General features: G+C 48.3%; 6 protein-coding genes across 6 annotated transcripts; 2 read left to right on the top strand and 4 right to left on the bottom strand.

Moving 5' to 3' along the window:
* Positions 1–340: 340 nt before the first annotated feature.
* FPOAC1_011917 (uncharacterized protein) lies at positions 341–670 on the bottom strand (the record flags this gene model as incomplete). The annotated part of the gene is made up of 2 exons (XM_044856284.1): positions 341–569; positions 636–670. 2 exons carry the CDS (start codon positions 668–670, stop codon positions 341–343), a joined length of 264 nt encoding a protein of 87 aa, XP_044703597.1.
* A 2276-nt stretch (positions 671–2946) lies between these two features.
* FPOAC1_011916 (uncharacterized protein) lies at positions 2947–5290 on the top strand (the record flags this gene model as incomplete). Its single annotated transcript, XM_044856283.1, has 3 exons — positions 2947–3078; positions 3157–3336; positions 3389–5290. 3 exons carry the CDS (start codon positions 2947–2949, stop codon positions 5288–5290), a joined length of 2214 nt encoding a protein of 737 aa, XP_044703596.1.
* A 254-nt stretch (positions 5291–5544) lies between these two features.
* FPOAC1_011915 (uncharacterized protein) lies at positions 5545–7568 on the bottom strand (the record flags this gene model as incomplete). Its single annotated transcript, XM_044856282.1, has 2 exons — positions 5545–7119; positions 7176–7568. The coding sequence occupies 2 exons, from the start codon at positions 7566–7568 to the stop codon at positions 5545–5547; spliced, it is 1968 nt and encodes a 655-aa protein (XP_044703595.1).
* An 870-nt stretch (positions 7569–8438) lies between these two features.
* On the top strand, positions 8439–10674 carry FPOAC1_011914 (uncharacterized protein; the record flags this gene model as incomplete). The annotated part of the gene is made up of 5 exons (XM_044856281.1): positions 8439–9006; positions 9060–9128; positions 9188–9373; positions 9425–9799; positions 9848–10674. The coding sequence occupies 5 exons, from the start codon at positions 8439–8441 to the stop codon at positions 10672–10674; spliced, it is 2025 nt and encodes a 674-aa protein (XP_044703594.1).
* Positions 10675–10851: 177 nt separating this feature from the next.
* FPOAC1_011913 (uncharacterized protein) lies at positions 10852–11620 on the bottom strand (the record flags this gene model as incomplete). Its single annotated transcript, XM_044856280.1, has 4 exons — positions 10852–10889; positions 11112–11291; positions 11353–11453; positions 11517–11620. 4 exons carry the CDS (start codon positions 11618–11620, stop codon positions 10852–10854), a joined length of 423 nt encoding a protein of 140 aa, XP_044703593.1.
* A 377-nt stretch (positions 11621–11997) lies between these two features.
* Positions 11998–13947, bottom strand: FPOAC1_011912 (uncharacterized protein; the record flags this gene model as incomplete). Its single annotated transcript, XM_044856279.1, has 1 exon — positions 11998–13947. The coding sequence occupies one exon, from the start codon at positions 13945–13947 to the stop codon at positions 11998–12000; it is 1950 nt and encodes a 649-aa protein (XP_044703592.1).
* Between the last annotated feature and the right edge of the window lie 241 nt (positions 13948–14188).

The raw sequence follows: 14188 nt of genomic DNA, 5'->3' as shown, positions 1-14188 counted from the left end.
CTACAATTAATGCATCTGAATGGCTGAGTTTATAATGAGTTGATCTATGTGAAGCAATTTGTCTGGTTCCCAGTTAACTAACACCCATCTCTTGATGTATCAATACAGATAGAAACAAAGAATAACTAACACCTGAAGCAAAACGAGAAAAGCAGCGACTTAAATAAAAATCTCAATAAACAAATCAAGTGAAATGATATTATCCGAACAACCGGTCTTGCGACGCACGATCTTGTCTTGTCTGTCTTGTTCTTTTGCGTTGATGCACCCAGACTCTCTCTCTTTTGGCTCAGATGGCCCAGTCTGCCTTTTGTCCAGTTTGATTTATCAATGTGACTGACTATTTTTTGGCCTGTTTCTTATTGGGCAGTCCGTGCTGCATTTGAGCAGGGAGCTTCTCCGACTTGTCGTAAATATCATCCAGTTCGTTCCCCAAATCGTTGGTGTTGGGGGGAGGATAGTTGGTATAGTGCAGGCCGTTCAGAGCGTTTGTGTCACGATCTCCAGCGCCGGCGGTGGAGGAGTCAGGACGTGGGGACAGTGGCCGAGTTGAAGAACCATTGGTACACCTGAGATGAGAGTGTCAATATAACAACTAACAGATTCTTATTAGAGGCACCATGAGGAGAACGTACTTGTTTGAAGCGACCGAGGGATTGGATGCCGCCATGTTGAGAAAAGATTGACAGAATAGTCCGTCAAGGTAGGATATGTAGGTAGGTAGTGGTTGTGCTGCACTACAACGTTGATGTCGATCAACCAAAGTTGTAGAATATAGGTCGGGTTCTGAATAATAGATAGGCTCTTGTGAATTTGAAAACACTTGAATATCAGGAGAAGAGAGTTTGGACGGAATGATATTTGACCATGAGAGACCTCGATTTTAGTTAGTAGCTAGGCGGAATCTTTATATCATTTTCTAGCCACAACATGGCGAACCACCTAGTCCAGGCGACCCTTGGGCTGCCTGACGCTTTCTTCATTGTACCTACTACGTATCGTATGGGGAATCCACTGTAGTTATTTTCAATCTCATCTTTTCGCAATTAGTCAACTTGAGCGAGGAGAAAATGGAACTACGCTAATGCGTTTGGTCATTCTAGTTACAGTGTGCCTTATGATTTGAAGTAGACAATTTACAAAGTGCACTCGATCAAGCTTGTGGCAGCCTATTAGAACCCAAGGCTTACACGGTCGCTGTGGCAAGGCTTGCTTAGGCTTCCTGGAATTTGGCACATCATCATCATCATCATCATCAGCGCATTTGCGATTTACGTGTTCCTGCATTAAGTAGTAGTCTATATGCTGCAGTACAGATAGAAAGACTAGGGAAATGTGTATAGGGAGTTTCATGACGATATGGCCTTGGCTGTCAGGATGCAAGTGCACAGACAGATGTGGCGAATTCCGAAGTTGGTCTCGTATCAAATGAGAAGAACAGTAACGTACAATTTAGTTCTCTTTTCTCTTCTCTTTTCTCTTCTCACGGGCGTGGCTCGTTAGGTAGCCAACCGGGCAGGCTAGCACAAGGCAGCAGGGCAACCATCGATACTGAAGCGATGAGAGACTGCATTAGGATAGGATACGCGTAATCAACAAGCAATTGCTCATATTTCATCAACTTTTGCTTCAACACATGTGGTGACGTTGGCAGGTTTGCCCGGTTAGTCGAGTCGATTCATTGGTAAAGAACAATTCATGGAAGCATCCATGGATTTATGATTGTCTGGGTAAGGAACGAGGCTTGGCTCGAGTGGCGCTCTAGGCAGAGGCAGAGCAAAGAAACTTGGAAAAAAAGAATTATGTGTGAGCCATCATGAAATGGAATTATGAATTGGCAAGAGGGTAGTTTAATGCTATCAACTTCTACCCTGAGGCAGTGCTTCTAAAGGGCGTGGACGCCCAGCAGAAAGCCCTCCGCTGCAAGGAGAATTAGTGAATAGGTCATGTCTAAGCCCAGAAGCTATGGCGCAGCACTACTCCACTACACCACTCACTGTATATTGTGATTCACAAACAACATACAGCGCGAGATAAGAGATGGTACAATAACAAATCTGTGGGCTCATTAACCATCAATTTACGGTTACTTATCTCGAGAATTACAGTTCCTACCCCTGATTTGCCTTTAGGTTGACTTCAGTATCCATGCCTAATAACAAATGCTGAAGACTCACAAGGTCGTCGCCTTGTGCACGGCCGGTCAGGTACAATGCTGACACAACACTTGTTAACGAGAATATATCAACGCTTCTCTTATGACATGTCATGTTTCTTTCAACAGTGAGTGCATTCATAATGGCTGGGCACTAGATTGAGTCATAGCCTAAGGCGCCTAAGGCAATGGATGCTACCGTGAATACCAGCTTTTCCACATGTCCAGAACACTTCCTTCTTCAGCTGCCGTTTTACGGGGCGAACGAAATCCACATTTTCACACATGCAGATAACGTCGGTCAAGTAAATTTTAATTGATTGGAAGTCACTGGCACAAAGTTGAAGTGAACTTGATACTAGCCTAACCGTCGAGTTGGATGATGATGAAGGTGCGGTGCAATACGTAGTCACGTGCCCTCGCGTCCATGTCCTGCCGTTTGCACATCAATGAGGCCTTCAAACACATCAAACCATTTCTCGATTGCCTGTCCTTGTCCCGCATGAACCTTCTTCTTCGCCTCCTCAGCGTATCAAACTGAAGAACGATCTGCCGCACATCGTTGTTGATCACTGTCGGTTTCTTAGCGGCCCGAACAAGGCAGAGATGGGACTAAACATATAAGACATCCGACATGAGAGACGAGGAATCTACTTCCTCCCGCATGACCTCAAAACCTGTGTTACCAACTTCTTTTTCGCTTATTTTGAAGCCCAAAATATTTGAAAGCCACGTCATAGGCTTATTCACGCGCCCGGACTTGGTGGTTCAATTGCTATAGGCCACAAACAATGGCAACAGACGCAGATGTGGACATGGGAGGTGTCCCAAGCGCCGATGAGGTTTACGATGTCGTACCAAGTGGAACAAAACGAAAGGCCGAGAGCCTGTCTGAAGAAGCTGGTGCGCCTCGCAGAATCAAGGTGGGTGCACGAACTCGAGGTTGTTTCTTGCCAACGCCTCACGCATGCGCCCAGGCACAGCCACTGACATAAACCCAGGCGCTCGATCAAAATGTTGTCAACAAAATCGCAGCTGGTGAAATCATAGTTGCTCCTGTCCACGCGCTCAAGGAACTTATTGAGAATGCCGTCGATGCCGGTGCTACCTCTCTGGACGTCCTGGCCAAGGAGGGTGGGCTGAAGCTGCTGCAGATAACAGACAATGGATGTGGTATTCAGGTTAGTAGGCTTCGCTCTCATAAACACACCTTGAGGCTAACTTTCATGATAGAAAGATGACTTGGCCATCCTTTGTGAACGTCACACAACTTCCAAAATCACCACCTTTGAGGATTTGTCTGCCATTGAGACATATGGCTTCCGCGGCGAGGCTCTCGCCAGTATCAGCCACATCGCCCACCTCTCTGTTACTACCAAGACAAAAGACTCAGATCTTGCGTGGAGGGCGCACTACCACGAAGGCAAGCTTGCACCAGCAAAGCCTGGCCAATCAGCAGAGCCCAAAGGTGTCGCGGGTCGTCCAGGAACGCAAATAACAGTAGAAGATCTTTTTTTCAACATAGTGACACGGAGGAGGGCCTTCCGCTCGCCGTCTGAAGAATTCAACAAGATCATAGACATGGTTGGCCGATACGCTGTGCACTGCAAGGGTGTTGGTTTCACCTGTAAAAAGGCAGGCGAGGCCTCGACAAACTTGTCAATACAAGCCCATGCTACTGTCATTGACCGCATTCGTCAAATACACGGCAGTGCCGTAGCGAACGAACTTTTGGAGTTTTCGGTTTCTGAGGCTCGTTGGGGTTTTAGAGCCGAGGGTTATACAACCAATGCAAACTACTCTGTCAAAAAGACAGCAATTCTGCTCTTCATCAACCATCGTTGTGTTGAGTCAACTCACATCAAAAAAGCAGTAGAGCAAACCTATGCCAATTTCTTACCCAAGAACGGTCACCCTTTCATATACCTGAGTCTTGAGATTGACCCAGCTCGAGTAGATGTCAACGTTCACCCGACAAAGAGAGAAGTCCATTTCCTCAATGAGGACGAGATCATCCAGTCAATATGCGCGGCAATTGAGTCTAAGCTGGCCGCAGTTGATACAAGCCGTACATTCATGACACAGACACTTCTTCCCGGCGCGAAAGTGACTGAATCCACACCTCAAACAGAGAGTGACGGCACACCCAGCCGAAGAACCCCAGCGTCAAAGAAGCGAAGATACTCCAATGACTTGGTAAGGACAGATACAACTGAGCGGAAAATTACATCAATGTTTGCTCGGGCTGGTCCAAGCGAATCAACAGGCTCTATGGCTCGTGCAGGCGATCCAATCGCTGTCCATGAACCTCTCGAGTATGAGACAGTAGATCGCGAACTCGTCCAATGCCGGCTGAACAGTGTGAAGCACTTGAGAGAGGAGGTGCGGGAAGACATACATCTCGAACTTACCGAAATTTTTGCCAATCATACCTTTGTCGGCGTTGTGGACGAGCAACGTCGGTTGGCAGCAATCCAGGGGGGTGTCAAACTGTACCTGATTGATTATGGCCGAACTTGCTACGAGTATTTCTACCAATTGGGCCTCACAGACTTTGGCAATTTTGGAACTATTAAATTCGCTCCTGCACTGGACCTCCGTGAACTGCTCCGGACGGCAGCTGAGGTTGAAAAGAGCCTAATTACATCACCCGATGAGGATTTTGACATGGAGGCTTTGGCAGATCGCGTGGCCGATCAGCTCATTGAGCGTCGCGAAATGCTTCTCGAGTACTTTTCTCTTGAGATATCGCCTGCCGGTGAGCTCATTTCGTTGCCACTGCTCATCAAAGGATATACGCCGCCTCTTGTCAAGCTTCCTCGCTTCCTCCTCCGCCTTGGCCCTAGTGTTGATTGGACAGAAGAGCAAGCTTGCTTTGATTCATTTGTGCGAGAAATGGCTACTTTTTACGTCCCAGAGAAATTGCCAACCTTGCCAGGTGACGGAGAAAGCCTTCGGGAAGAAGTAATTTCAACCGAGATGCGCGCCCGCCGCCAGCACGTTAGACATGCTGTTGAGCATGTGTTCTTTCCGGCGTTCAAGGCGAGATTGGTGGCGACTAAATCACTGATGGAAGATGCAGTGCTCGAAGTCGCAAACTTGAAGGGCCTCTACCGGGTTTTTGAACGGTGTTAGAAGGACATGGAGATGCTCCAGACACAAGGGCCGGCGATTGTTATCATGGGTTAATCGTTGACATCTCAAATCGGCCGTTATATACAAGCTGGTGCTAGGTACTGGGTTCGATATAATGGCGTTATGGGTCATTCAGCACAAGAACAGCTTGGGAGGTTCGTATTTTGGTGAATCACTTGGCGGGATACAACAAAGATATAATATACCAGAGTTTTTAGAAATCAAAAAAAATCGAATTGCTTTTATTTAGTCAATTACGCTTCTTGCTTATTCTTTCGCTTATATGTCAAGAAACGATTCAAGTTTAACACAGCCTCATCAGCGCGCAGGCGTAGCTCAGTGCCGGCACGCTTGTCGATGGCCTTTACCATGGAGCGCGCCTTGGGGAGGGCCTCGTCTAGGTGTTTCAAGAAGTCGTTCTTCCAGAAAACTTCCTTCTCGTAAGAGTAGGTCTCATCAGCGTAAATGTCGAAAATCTGGTTGAGAGCTTCGACTGCATCAGCAGTAGATGTTTCAGGCAGACCAGCAAGGAGGGTGATCAAGAAAATACCAATGTCGCGGTTTCGGCCAGCGGGCGCGGGCTCGAGAGCGAGTTGTCCGAGGACACCAATGCACTTGACACTCAGAGATTGGAAAGGATCCTCCAAATTCTGCGCTGCGGGCGAGCTCTTTGTGGCTTGGTATAGGGCAATGAAGCGGCGGTGCTCCTCGGTAAAGGGTGTGTTGGGTCGACCTCGAAGAGAGCGTGCGACGCCCCAGGCAAGGCTGGTAACGTGGGTTGCGAGGTCAAGATCAGCCGTATCGGTGGCCAAGATAGGGGCGATGACCTGAGCCCAGAGAGCGCGACCTACAGGATCCCATGCGCTTTGGATAGGGGCGTTGTGGGCGTCAGAGAAGTCGATGAGAGAGACTGACCAGGCAATGTTGTTGAGGGCAGACAGAGCGTGGCCTTGTAGACGAAGTGAGGCATCGTCGACGGGGGAGAGAGAGGCTATGCGGATGAGTTCGGGGAGGGCGTTGTCGATGAGGGTCTTGAGAATGGGAAGGTCATCGATGTTGCTGTCCTCCTCATTTCTATCGGCGCCAGTGACCAACTCCATATCTGCCTCAAGCTCATCGTCGTCCATCTCCTCCTCGTCCTCTTCACCTCCCTCTTCCTCGCCGTCGGAGATTTCTTCGTCAGCATCGGCCATCTCCTCATCATCCTTGGCCTCGGGCTTGTCTTCTGTCTGGGGCTCGGCCTCAGCTGCTGTATTGAGTGTTGTTCCAATGGACGCAAGAATTTCGAGGGCGAGCTGTTGGTACTCGAAAGGGTTGGCCCATCCCACGGCATCGGACTTTTGACCTGGCTCATAAGCCTTGAGAGCCTGTGAGAGGGTGGGAATAAGAAGGGAGTTGTCGGCACCTAGGGCGATATCCTGATCCTCGAGAGAGGCAAAAAGGTTGTGAAGAACACCACAAGCGAGGACACCGTCGCCATTGGCTGTTTTACGGAGTGATAGCAGAGTGCCATAAGTGCGGTGCTCCTTTGTGTGGACAACCTTGTCAGAGAGCTGCTCATTGTCCTCGCAGAGAATCATGAGGCAGGCAAGAGCATCACTTCTCAACGAGACGATGTCAGGGTTGCTGGCGAGCTCGTCTGAAGTAAGCAGCAGCATAAGGCGGGTGATGGTAGCGTTACGAGAGATAGCCTCGAGGATCTCATCTTGAGCCTCGGCAAGGGCGGTAAGAAGGGAGACAAGAGATGAGACGATGCTTAGAATCGTAGATTGTTCAGGCTTTGCACGTTTTTGGAATTCCAGGTCCTTGGACAACAGAATCTCTGCGACCTGCTATGATGTCAGTTTCTATTCTGCACTTTGATGGTTGGGGTGTAACTACATACCGATTTGGTAGCAAACTCAATGGCAGTGAGAATATCGACACGGTAGAGATGGACACAGAAATCAGGCTCCTCCTCCTGGGCAAGAACCCTCAGGATGCCCCAACCAGCAGCACGGCTCTCAAGCGCAGCATCAGTGAGAGTCTGGGTAGTGATGGTGTGCACGATCTGCTCTCGCAAGAGCAACTTGCGACACTTCTCATCCTGGATGATGTTTGAAATGGCCGAAGCAGCAGCAGAGCGAGACTTGGGGTCAGCACTCTTGAGATCGTTGATAACGGGAAGAATCTTTGTCTCTCGTAGGGCTGCGAGCTCAGGGTCCGAAGGAGGCTTGATGGGTTTTGAGATGGGATCTTTGCGGGCTGCGTGGCCTCTATTTCTGCGAGATTTCGCCATTTCTGGTTATTTGGAGATTTGTAGATTTTTTTATATGAGGAGAAGATTGTTTTGTTATGTCTAAGTTTGATGGGAGTAGTTAGAGTTCAAGTATGGACCTCGAATTTGACAGGCAGCTAAAAATTTACATGAATATTTTGCGACGGCGACTCGTGCCCCACCTTGATATGAAAATGTCCCGAGTTGATTGACAAGGATTATTTAAGCTCTATTCTACGGATACAACCACATGCAATGTCTTAGTTTGAGGATATTTACTGGTTACTAATATGTGCATATTGAATTGTTATAGAATTGTGTTGACTATTCTCAGGTCATTCAGTGTTACTAGTTATCATCAAGTCAATTTCTTGTCTGAAACAATGGAAGTATACAGCAGCCACCTTCAAGATAAGCCATTGAGAGTGACAATAAATGGCATGTCCTTTAGGGTCCCATGCTATGAGACAATTGATTGCCTCCCAGAATGCTTGTTGAGCTTAACTGCATCCACTGTACCTAATACTGTCAATACCTGAAACTCACTGAAGCCCGCACCAACCACTGTAAGAGGAGTTACAGACTTTACATACGGCCCGGGCAAGCACGAGCCACGCCAGTACCTACCTACCTAACAGACAAGGGTCAGCGTCACTTCCGTCATCTTACCTACATCTCCATTCTTTAACAACCATAAAACCATTCAATTTGCTTCTCTTTTTATTATACCTCGATCGCCCACTGCGATTGGTTCCTCCGCATGTTCACAATCATATCGTACCTGTCCTTCGTCAGGTAGTTGATTTCGCGCCGCGCCGACAAGCTACAATAGCTTTCATGAGCTCTTCCTGGACCCTCTCTACCTAGCCTTCAGCTTCAACATCGACGACAATGACGCCTGCGCGAGGCAGAACAAAAGCGCGCTTCTGGGTAGGCGACGAGGAAATGGCTAATAAGAAAGACGACGACTTCGGGGCCCCGGGCCATCACTACCAGTCCAGGGCCGGTGGCCATTGGCAAGCAACTCCCCGCGCTCCTCGTCGCAGCTCTGTCGGTCGCCTTATTTCGTACCTCGTCTTCGTCTCGATCCTCTTCTTCATAGCCTACAATCTGCTATCATCGCCTTCCAGCGGTTTGGCCAATACAACATCAGAACGCTCTGCGCAGTCGGGCCACAAGCAGGATCGGGTCTATTACCAAGGACCCCTCAAGTTCCCCGAGCTCGCGGAGACGCTGCGCAGTATTCAAGGAACGGGAGGCAGTTATGAACGAAACAAGAATATTCTCTTCACTGCTTCGAGTATCACCAGTGCCAATACCCTCCTACCAATGGCCTGCAACATGGCGTCGCAAGACAAGAACTATGTCCATTTTGCGCTCATGGGTAGGAACGAGATATCAATCAAGGAACTTCTCCAAATAAATGGGATAGATGAAAGTTGCAAGATATACACGCATGGTAGGAAGAGCCATTAAAAACCTGACCATCTTGTTTACTAAGTGCCTTTATAGATGCCCGCACTGACTATGCCTCTACATCTTCTGAGATGAGACTGAAACTCGCTACTCTCCGTGCATTCTGTAAGACCCAATCCGTGTGGCTTCAGAGTTGCGCATTTGTCTAATGTCAAAACTTCTAGACTATATCAACAATTTTATGCACCCTCAAGCAATCATCGTCGACTCCACTTTCGCTGAAGACGATTACTTCCTCAAAGCGGCACGCGATCAGATCCCTGGAACAAAGTCTGCGCTTATAGAATTGCCAGACAGGCCTGAAATTCGTCTTGCCTGGATTTCGAAGCTTGACGCCCTAGCTTTGTCTGGTCAGTAATTCCCTGTTTCTCTCAGACTATGTACTTACTCAATGATATCAGCTTGGAACAAGGTCCATTTTGACATCTTGGTTCAGGCACCTTCTGTTGGTACTGCCAATTTACAAAGACTCCTCACCTCGCTCCACAGAGCCGACAAGAGCGCTATAACAATTCCCCAGCTTACAATCGAACTACCGCCTGTCGTAGAGAAACCTCTGGCGGGCTTCTTATCTGGCTTCCAATGGCCTTCCAAAGCTTCTGGCGAGTTGCCGCAATCGCAAATGCTCTCGCTCCGCCACCGAATCTCCACACGCAAAATGGATGAAGAGGAGAGCTCGGTTCGATTTCTCGAGTCATTCTGGCCAAGCAAACCTTTGCAAAACCATGTGCTTGTCTTAGCGCCTCACGCCGAGGTTTCACCTCAGTTCTTCAACTGTAAGTGCTACTTCGAATACCCTATCTCAGCAATACTGACCCTCCCAGATGTCAAGTACAACCTACTGCATAGCCTGTATTCTCATTCGTCAATTCTCCAGGACTGGAACGAGAATATCATGGGCATTAGTTTCCAGTCTCCCCAAACACTCATCGATGACACAACTCCTCTTACTGTTCCTGTGGCCGATGCGAAGGGCGAGAAAGATGGCGCCAGCCCATTTTTCTGGCAGGCTCCTACTAGTGACGCAGTTCTATTCATGGGTGATAAGTGGGTTGAGCTTCATGGCTACGTCTCGCGCTTACTGGAAAAGCAACAAACAAGAACAGACACTCCGGTTTTCCTGGCTAAGAAGAAGACAAGCAAGAAGCATCCGGCGTGGCTGGAGTATGTCCTGCAACTATCGCAGCTTCGAGGATACGTGACACTCTATCCAAGACCAGAGACAGCAGCAACAATATTGGGTACACATAGTGACTTGCCCAATAGGCCTGAGGAGTATCTGGGTGAGGAGACTGGAAACAAGGAGGGTGGAGAGGCAGACGAAGCAACGTCCAGATTCGACCCTGCTTCTCCTATCGACATGCTAGCAACACTACCTCGTGAGGGCGACCTGCTGTCACTGGGCGATTTGCCACTCATCTCGTGGAGTGGGAAACCCACCTCGCTTGAAGAACTAGAGATGAGCTCATCAGAGCTTACAAAGGTGTTCCGCCAAGAGATTGGCGAATGTCCGCCTTCTGTTATAAGTGACGAGGATGAGTTCGGACGACCACAACGCAACCCAGACGCTAGCGATCTCTTTTGCAAGAGCAAAGATTCGGGCAGTGCGGGTACAGCGCCAGAAGTCAGGGAGTCTGAGGAGACAGCATAGCGGAACGTGATTTAGCAGCCTAGTCCGGATATCGGACGGCTTTCCTTTTTCACAATCTATGGTATCAAGTTTTGCATAATTGGTATTGGAAGGTTTGAAGGCCAGGCGCTATTCCGGGTATGAATTATGTCTAAGTACAGCGTGTGGAATTTCCCAGTTAAAAAAAATACGTTTATGTTAAGAGTTGGATGATGAGTCCCGGACCTTGGCGATAACTAGTAGGATAACACATGTTCCTATGATGGATACTGCTGTGAGACTGAATATCTAAGCGTGTGGATTCAGCAGATGACTACTTGAATTCTTGTTTTGTACGACAGAACTTACTGCATGCGTCTTCCAACCAATTTGTACAATGGCGGCTCGTTTGCTGTACTTATTGACCGTTCCTACCAAGCCATTAACAACTGAGTACAAGCTCTTCACTAAGCACTTACTTATATAATTTGCCATTCCCGCGACGAGGGTCATGACAGAAAGAGCCCAGAATATCGTGCCGAGCGGCTTCGCCATGCGTAGTTCTAACGGTGAAGCCTCATTCTTGAGATGGAAAGACAACGTGATGGCCACCGACACGATTGCCATATAAACCGACAGGCGAAGGTACGAGAGAAACGCTACATCAAATACCCGTAAGACAATCATTTCCAGTGACGGAGTGCAAATCTATGTGCGTACTTCTCTCGTTGGCGCAGTGGTCACGCGCATCGCTGCTTTCGTTCTCAACTAACAGCGGTCCAAATATGGGCCAGTGAAAGAAAGGTCGCTCGTCTTCATCACTGCAGATATCATATAGAATTAGTCCGGATCCTGTGTAAGGCAAACATTCCCGTGTCACGTACTCTAGTTCACTGAAATCAATAGGCCGAGCCAGGTTCTGGATAGGCGCGCAACATGCGTGTACAGTGAGGTCTTCACCATCGATGTTCGCGTCCCGAGAAGTCATTTTTTGACTTGAGGAAACGAATCGCTAAAGTGAGAGTCCAGTACGAATAGTTGAGGTATCCGTATGATGGACAATGTGAGCATGTGATGGTCGATTCCAAGTTTCGGGGCTGTCGGGCGGATGATGGTGCAATAAAACCGATTGCCGGGGCCACCCTAGACCATATATCAACAACAACAACAACCAAGGTCTATATATTCACTATCCAAACTTTAACAATTTGATTTATCCATAATGTTTTGTTACAATGCTTTGCCTCATTCCTAGTGTTTTAAATTCGTTGTTTGCTTTCTAATAAAGTATCCAATAACATGAATCATCTTTTAACATCATGATGTGCTTCATCTGTGCAGGTTTACGATGAGTAGACATTTGGTTTAGAACCCCCATACCTCATGCCACCTTTTCTCATCAGTTCTCAATGGGCCATCTAATATTCCAAACCTCGCTGCACTTCCTGTATTAGCCTCAGGGAGACACAGCCACTCCCTCACACAATCTGGCACTTCCTCCTTAACATGTGCGATGCAAATCAGCGCCTGCTGATCAGAAAGACCTGGGATCTTGACCTGGCCAGATTTTGATGCGTCGCTCTCAACGATCTCTTCGCCGCGGTATGTCTTGGCCTCGCCTTGCTCGAGAAACAGTGTGCACTTGTCCCGCACCGCATCGTCCATGCCACTAAAGGCTTCATCGAGAACTACGACATCTGGACTCTTGATCATGGAGCGGATGAAAAGCGCAATACGCTGTGCGCTAAACGAGAGACCACCAAACATGTAGTCATCCGCCCAGGAGAGGTTCTTGTGCGACGCTGAAGAATAAGCGGGATGTAACTCAGACGCAAACCACCGGAGAGCTGCTTCAACTTTTTCCTTAGCAGCATCGTCTAACTTTGGCTTGGCGCGGAACGTTTCTGACCAAGCATTCTCGATAGTCTGGCGTATAGTCAGGCTGCGAGGCATATGCTGATGCACTTCAGGGCTAGAGTGTCCAATTCGTGATTGGATATCCCAGAATGTGAGCGGGCGTTGACCAGAACCAGGTTCTGGAAGACGAGACCGTCCGAATAACTTGATGGGAAGAGAATAAGATTGAGGGTGATCAGAGCAAAGCAGAGAAACGATCGTCGTTTTGCCTGATCCATTGGGACCGAAAACACCCCACCGCTCGCCACGTCGAACCGTCCAAATCAAGCCATCTTTAGAACCACCAGTGGTTTTATGCGTCCAGTTACCCAGCGCGACCTTCCCACGATACTGAACCTTACAGCCGTCCATCTCAACAAGAGGTTCAGCATTGGAGTTCCTTGGTTCCAGCTCGTTAAACGATGATTGCTCTGTGTGACCAGAACCTCCTGTAGAAGCAGCTGAGGGTAGCACACGGCCAATATCAACAAGCGAGTGTAATGGTAGTTTCTGATCCTCAACAAGACCACCTGCCCGAACACCCTGTACATATTTCTTCAGACCCTCAAGGACCTCTTGCTTGGGACCCATTGAGCCCACTTGGCAGTCTGTTCTCAGATATACCAAGTGAGTAATCCAGTCAGGCACAGGGTCCTGCGGTCTCGCGCTCAAAACGAGACGAGGACTTGCTTTTTCAGCCAGAGAATGCAGTAGAGGACTCAAACCAGAGACTGTAGGAGGATCCAGTCCCATAAAAGGCTCGTCGAGTAACAGAACCTCGGGCTTTGTTAAAAGTGCACGAGCAATACGTGCTCTTCGACCTTGACCATTGCTAAGGAATGAGACAGGTAGATCAAGAAGATTCTCCAGCTTCAAATCCTTGACGATCCGGGCCAGTAATTCGGGTGATACGGCAGCATCGTCATCGCCTTGTTCTGCCTTCATAGGATTAAGTTCTGTGTTTCCTATAAGAAAGTCCCTGAGGGAAAAGTCTGTGATCTCACGTCTCGACTCATACCTCGCCGACAAGTACGCACTCGTGGCAACACCGCCGCCTAAACCACCGCCAGTTCGTTCAGCATCAAAACCCACATACTGGATCGCCTTTTGTGGCGTGCGTAATCGCTTAGGAACGTTCTCGGAAGAAAGGTATGGATAGGATCTTGCAATAGGTGGTTCACATAGAAACCTTCCTTTCAAAGCCTGCAAGAACGTTGTCTTTCCTGACAGTGATGGACCAACGACACACCAGTTTCGAGGTGAGTTTGGTGTAGAAGCAAGCTCGAAACTCAAGTCGCTAAAAAGAGGTGGATTTGGCCGTGATGGTGATGTAGTAGTAGTAGTAGTGTTTGGGTGATGGCGATAGAAGGTGCCATTGGCGATCCGAATGATCGGAGGACAACTTGTAAGAGGTCTCATAATGTTGACGGGTTATTTATGAGTAAAGAACAAATCATGACCTACGATAAATAAAACATGCCATCTTAAAAGCGAAGTCGGATTCACTAAAGTGAGTGACGGTATCTAGTAGGTACTAATTTGCGTGGGTCTACCAGAGCATCCCCGGAAGAAAAGGTACGTACCGTTCCAGAAGTCAACGCAACGCAACGCCAGCGCAAGGCTGCCTTGACCTTTGACCTAAAGCTGGAGCTGGAGCTTT

This window comes from Fusarium poae, chromosome 4, assembly GCF_019609905.1.
Source record: "Fusarium poae strain DAOMC 252244 chromosome 4, whole genome shotgun sequence".
Classification (NCBI taxonomy): domain Eukaryota; kingdom Fungi; phylum Ascomycota; class Sordariomycetes; order Hypocreales; family Nectriaceae; genus Fusarium; species Fusarium poae.
Note: the sequence above shows the minus strand (reverse complement) of the source record. Positions and strands in the feature narration are given on the sequence as shown.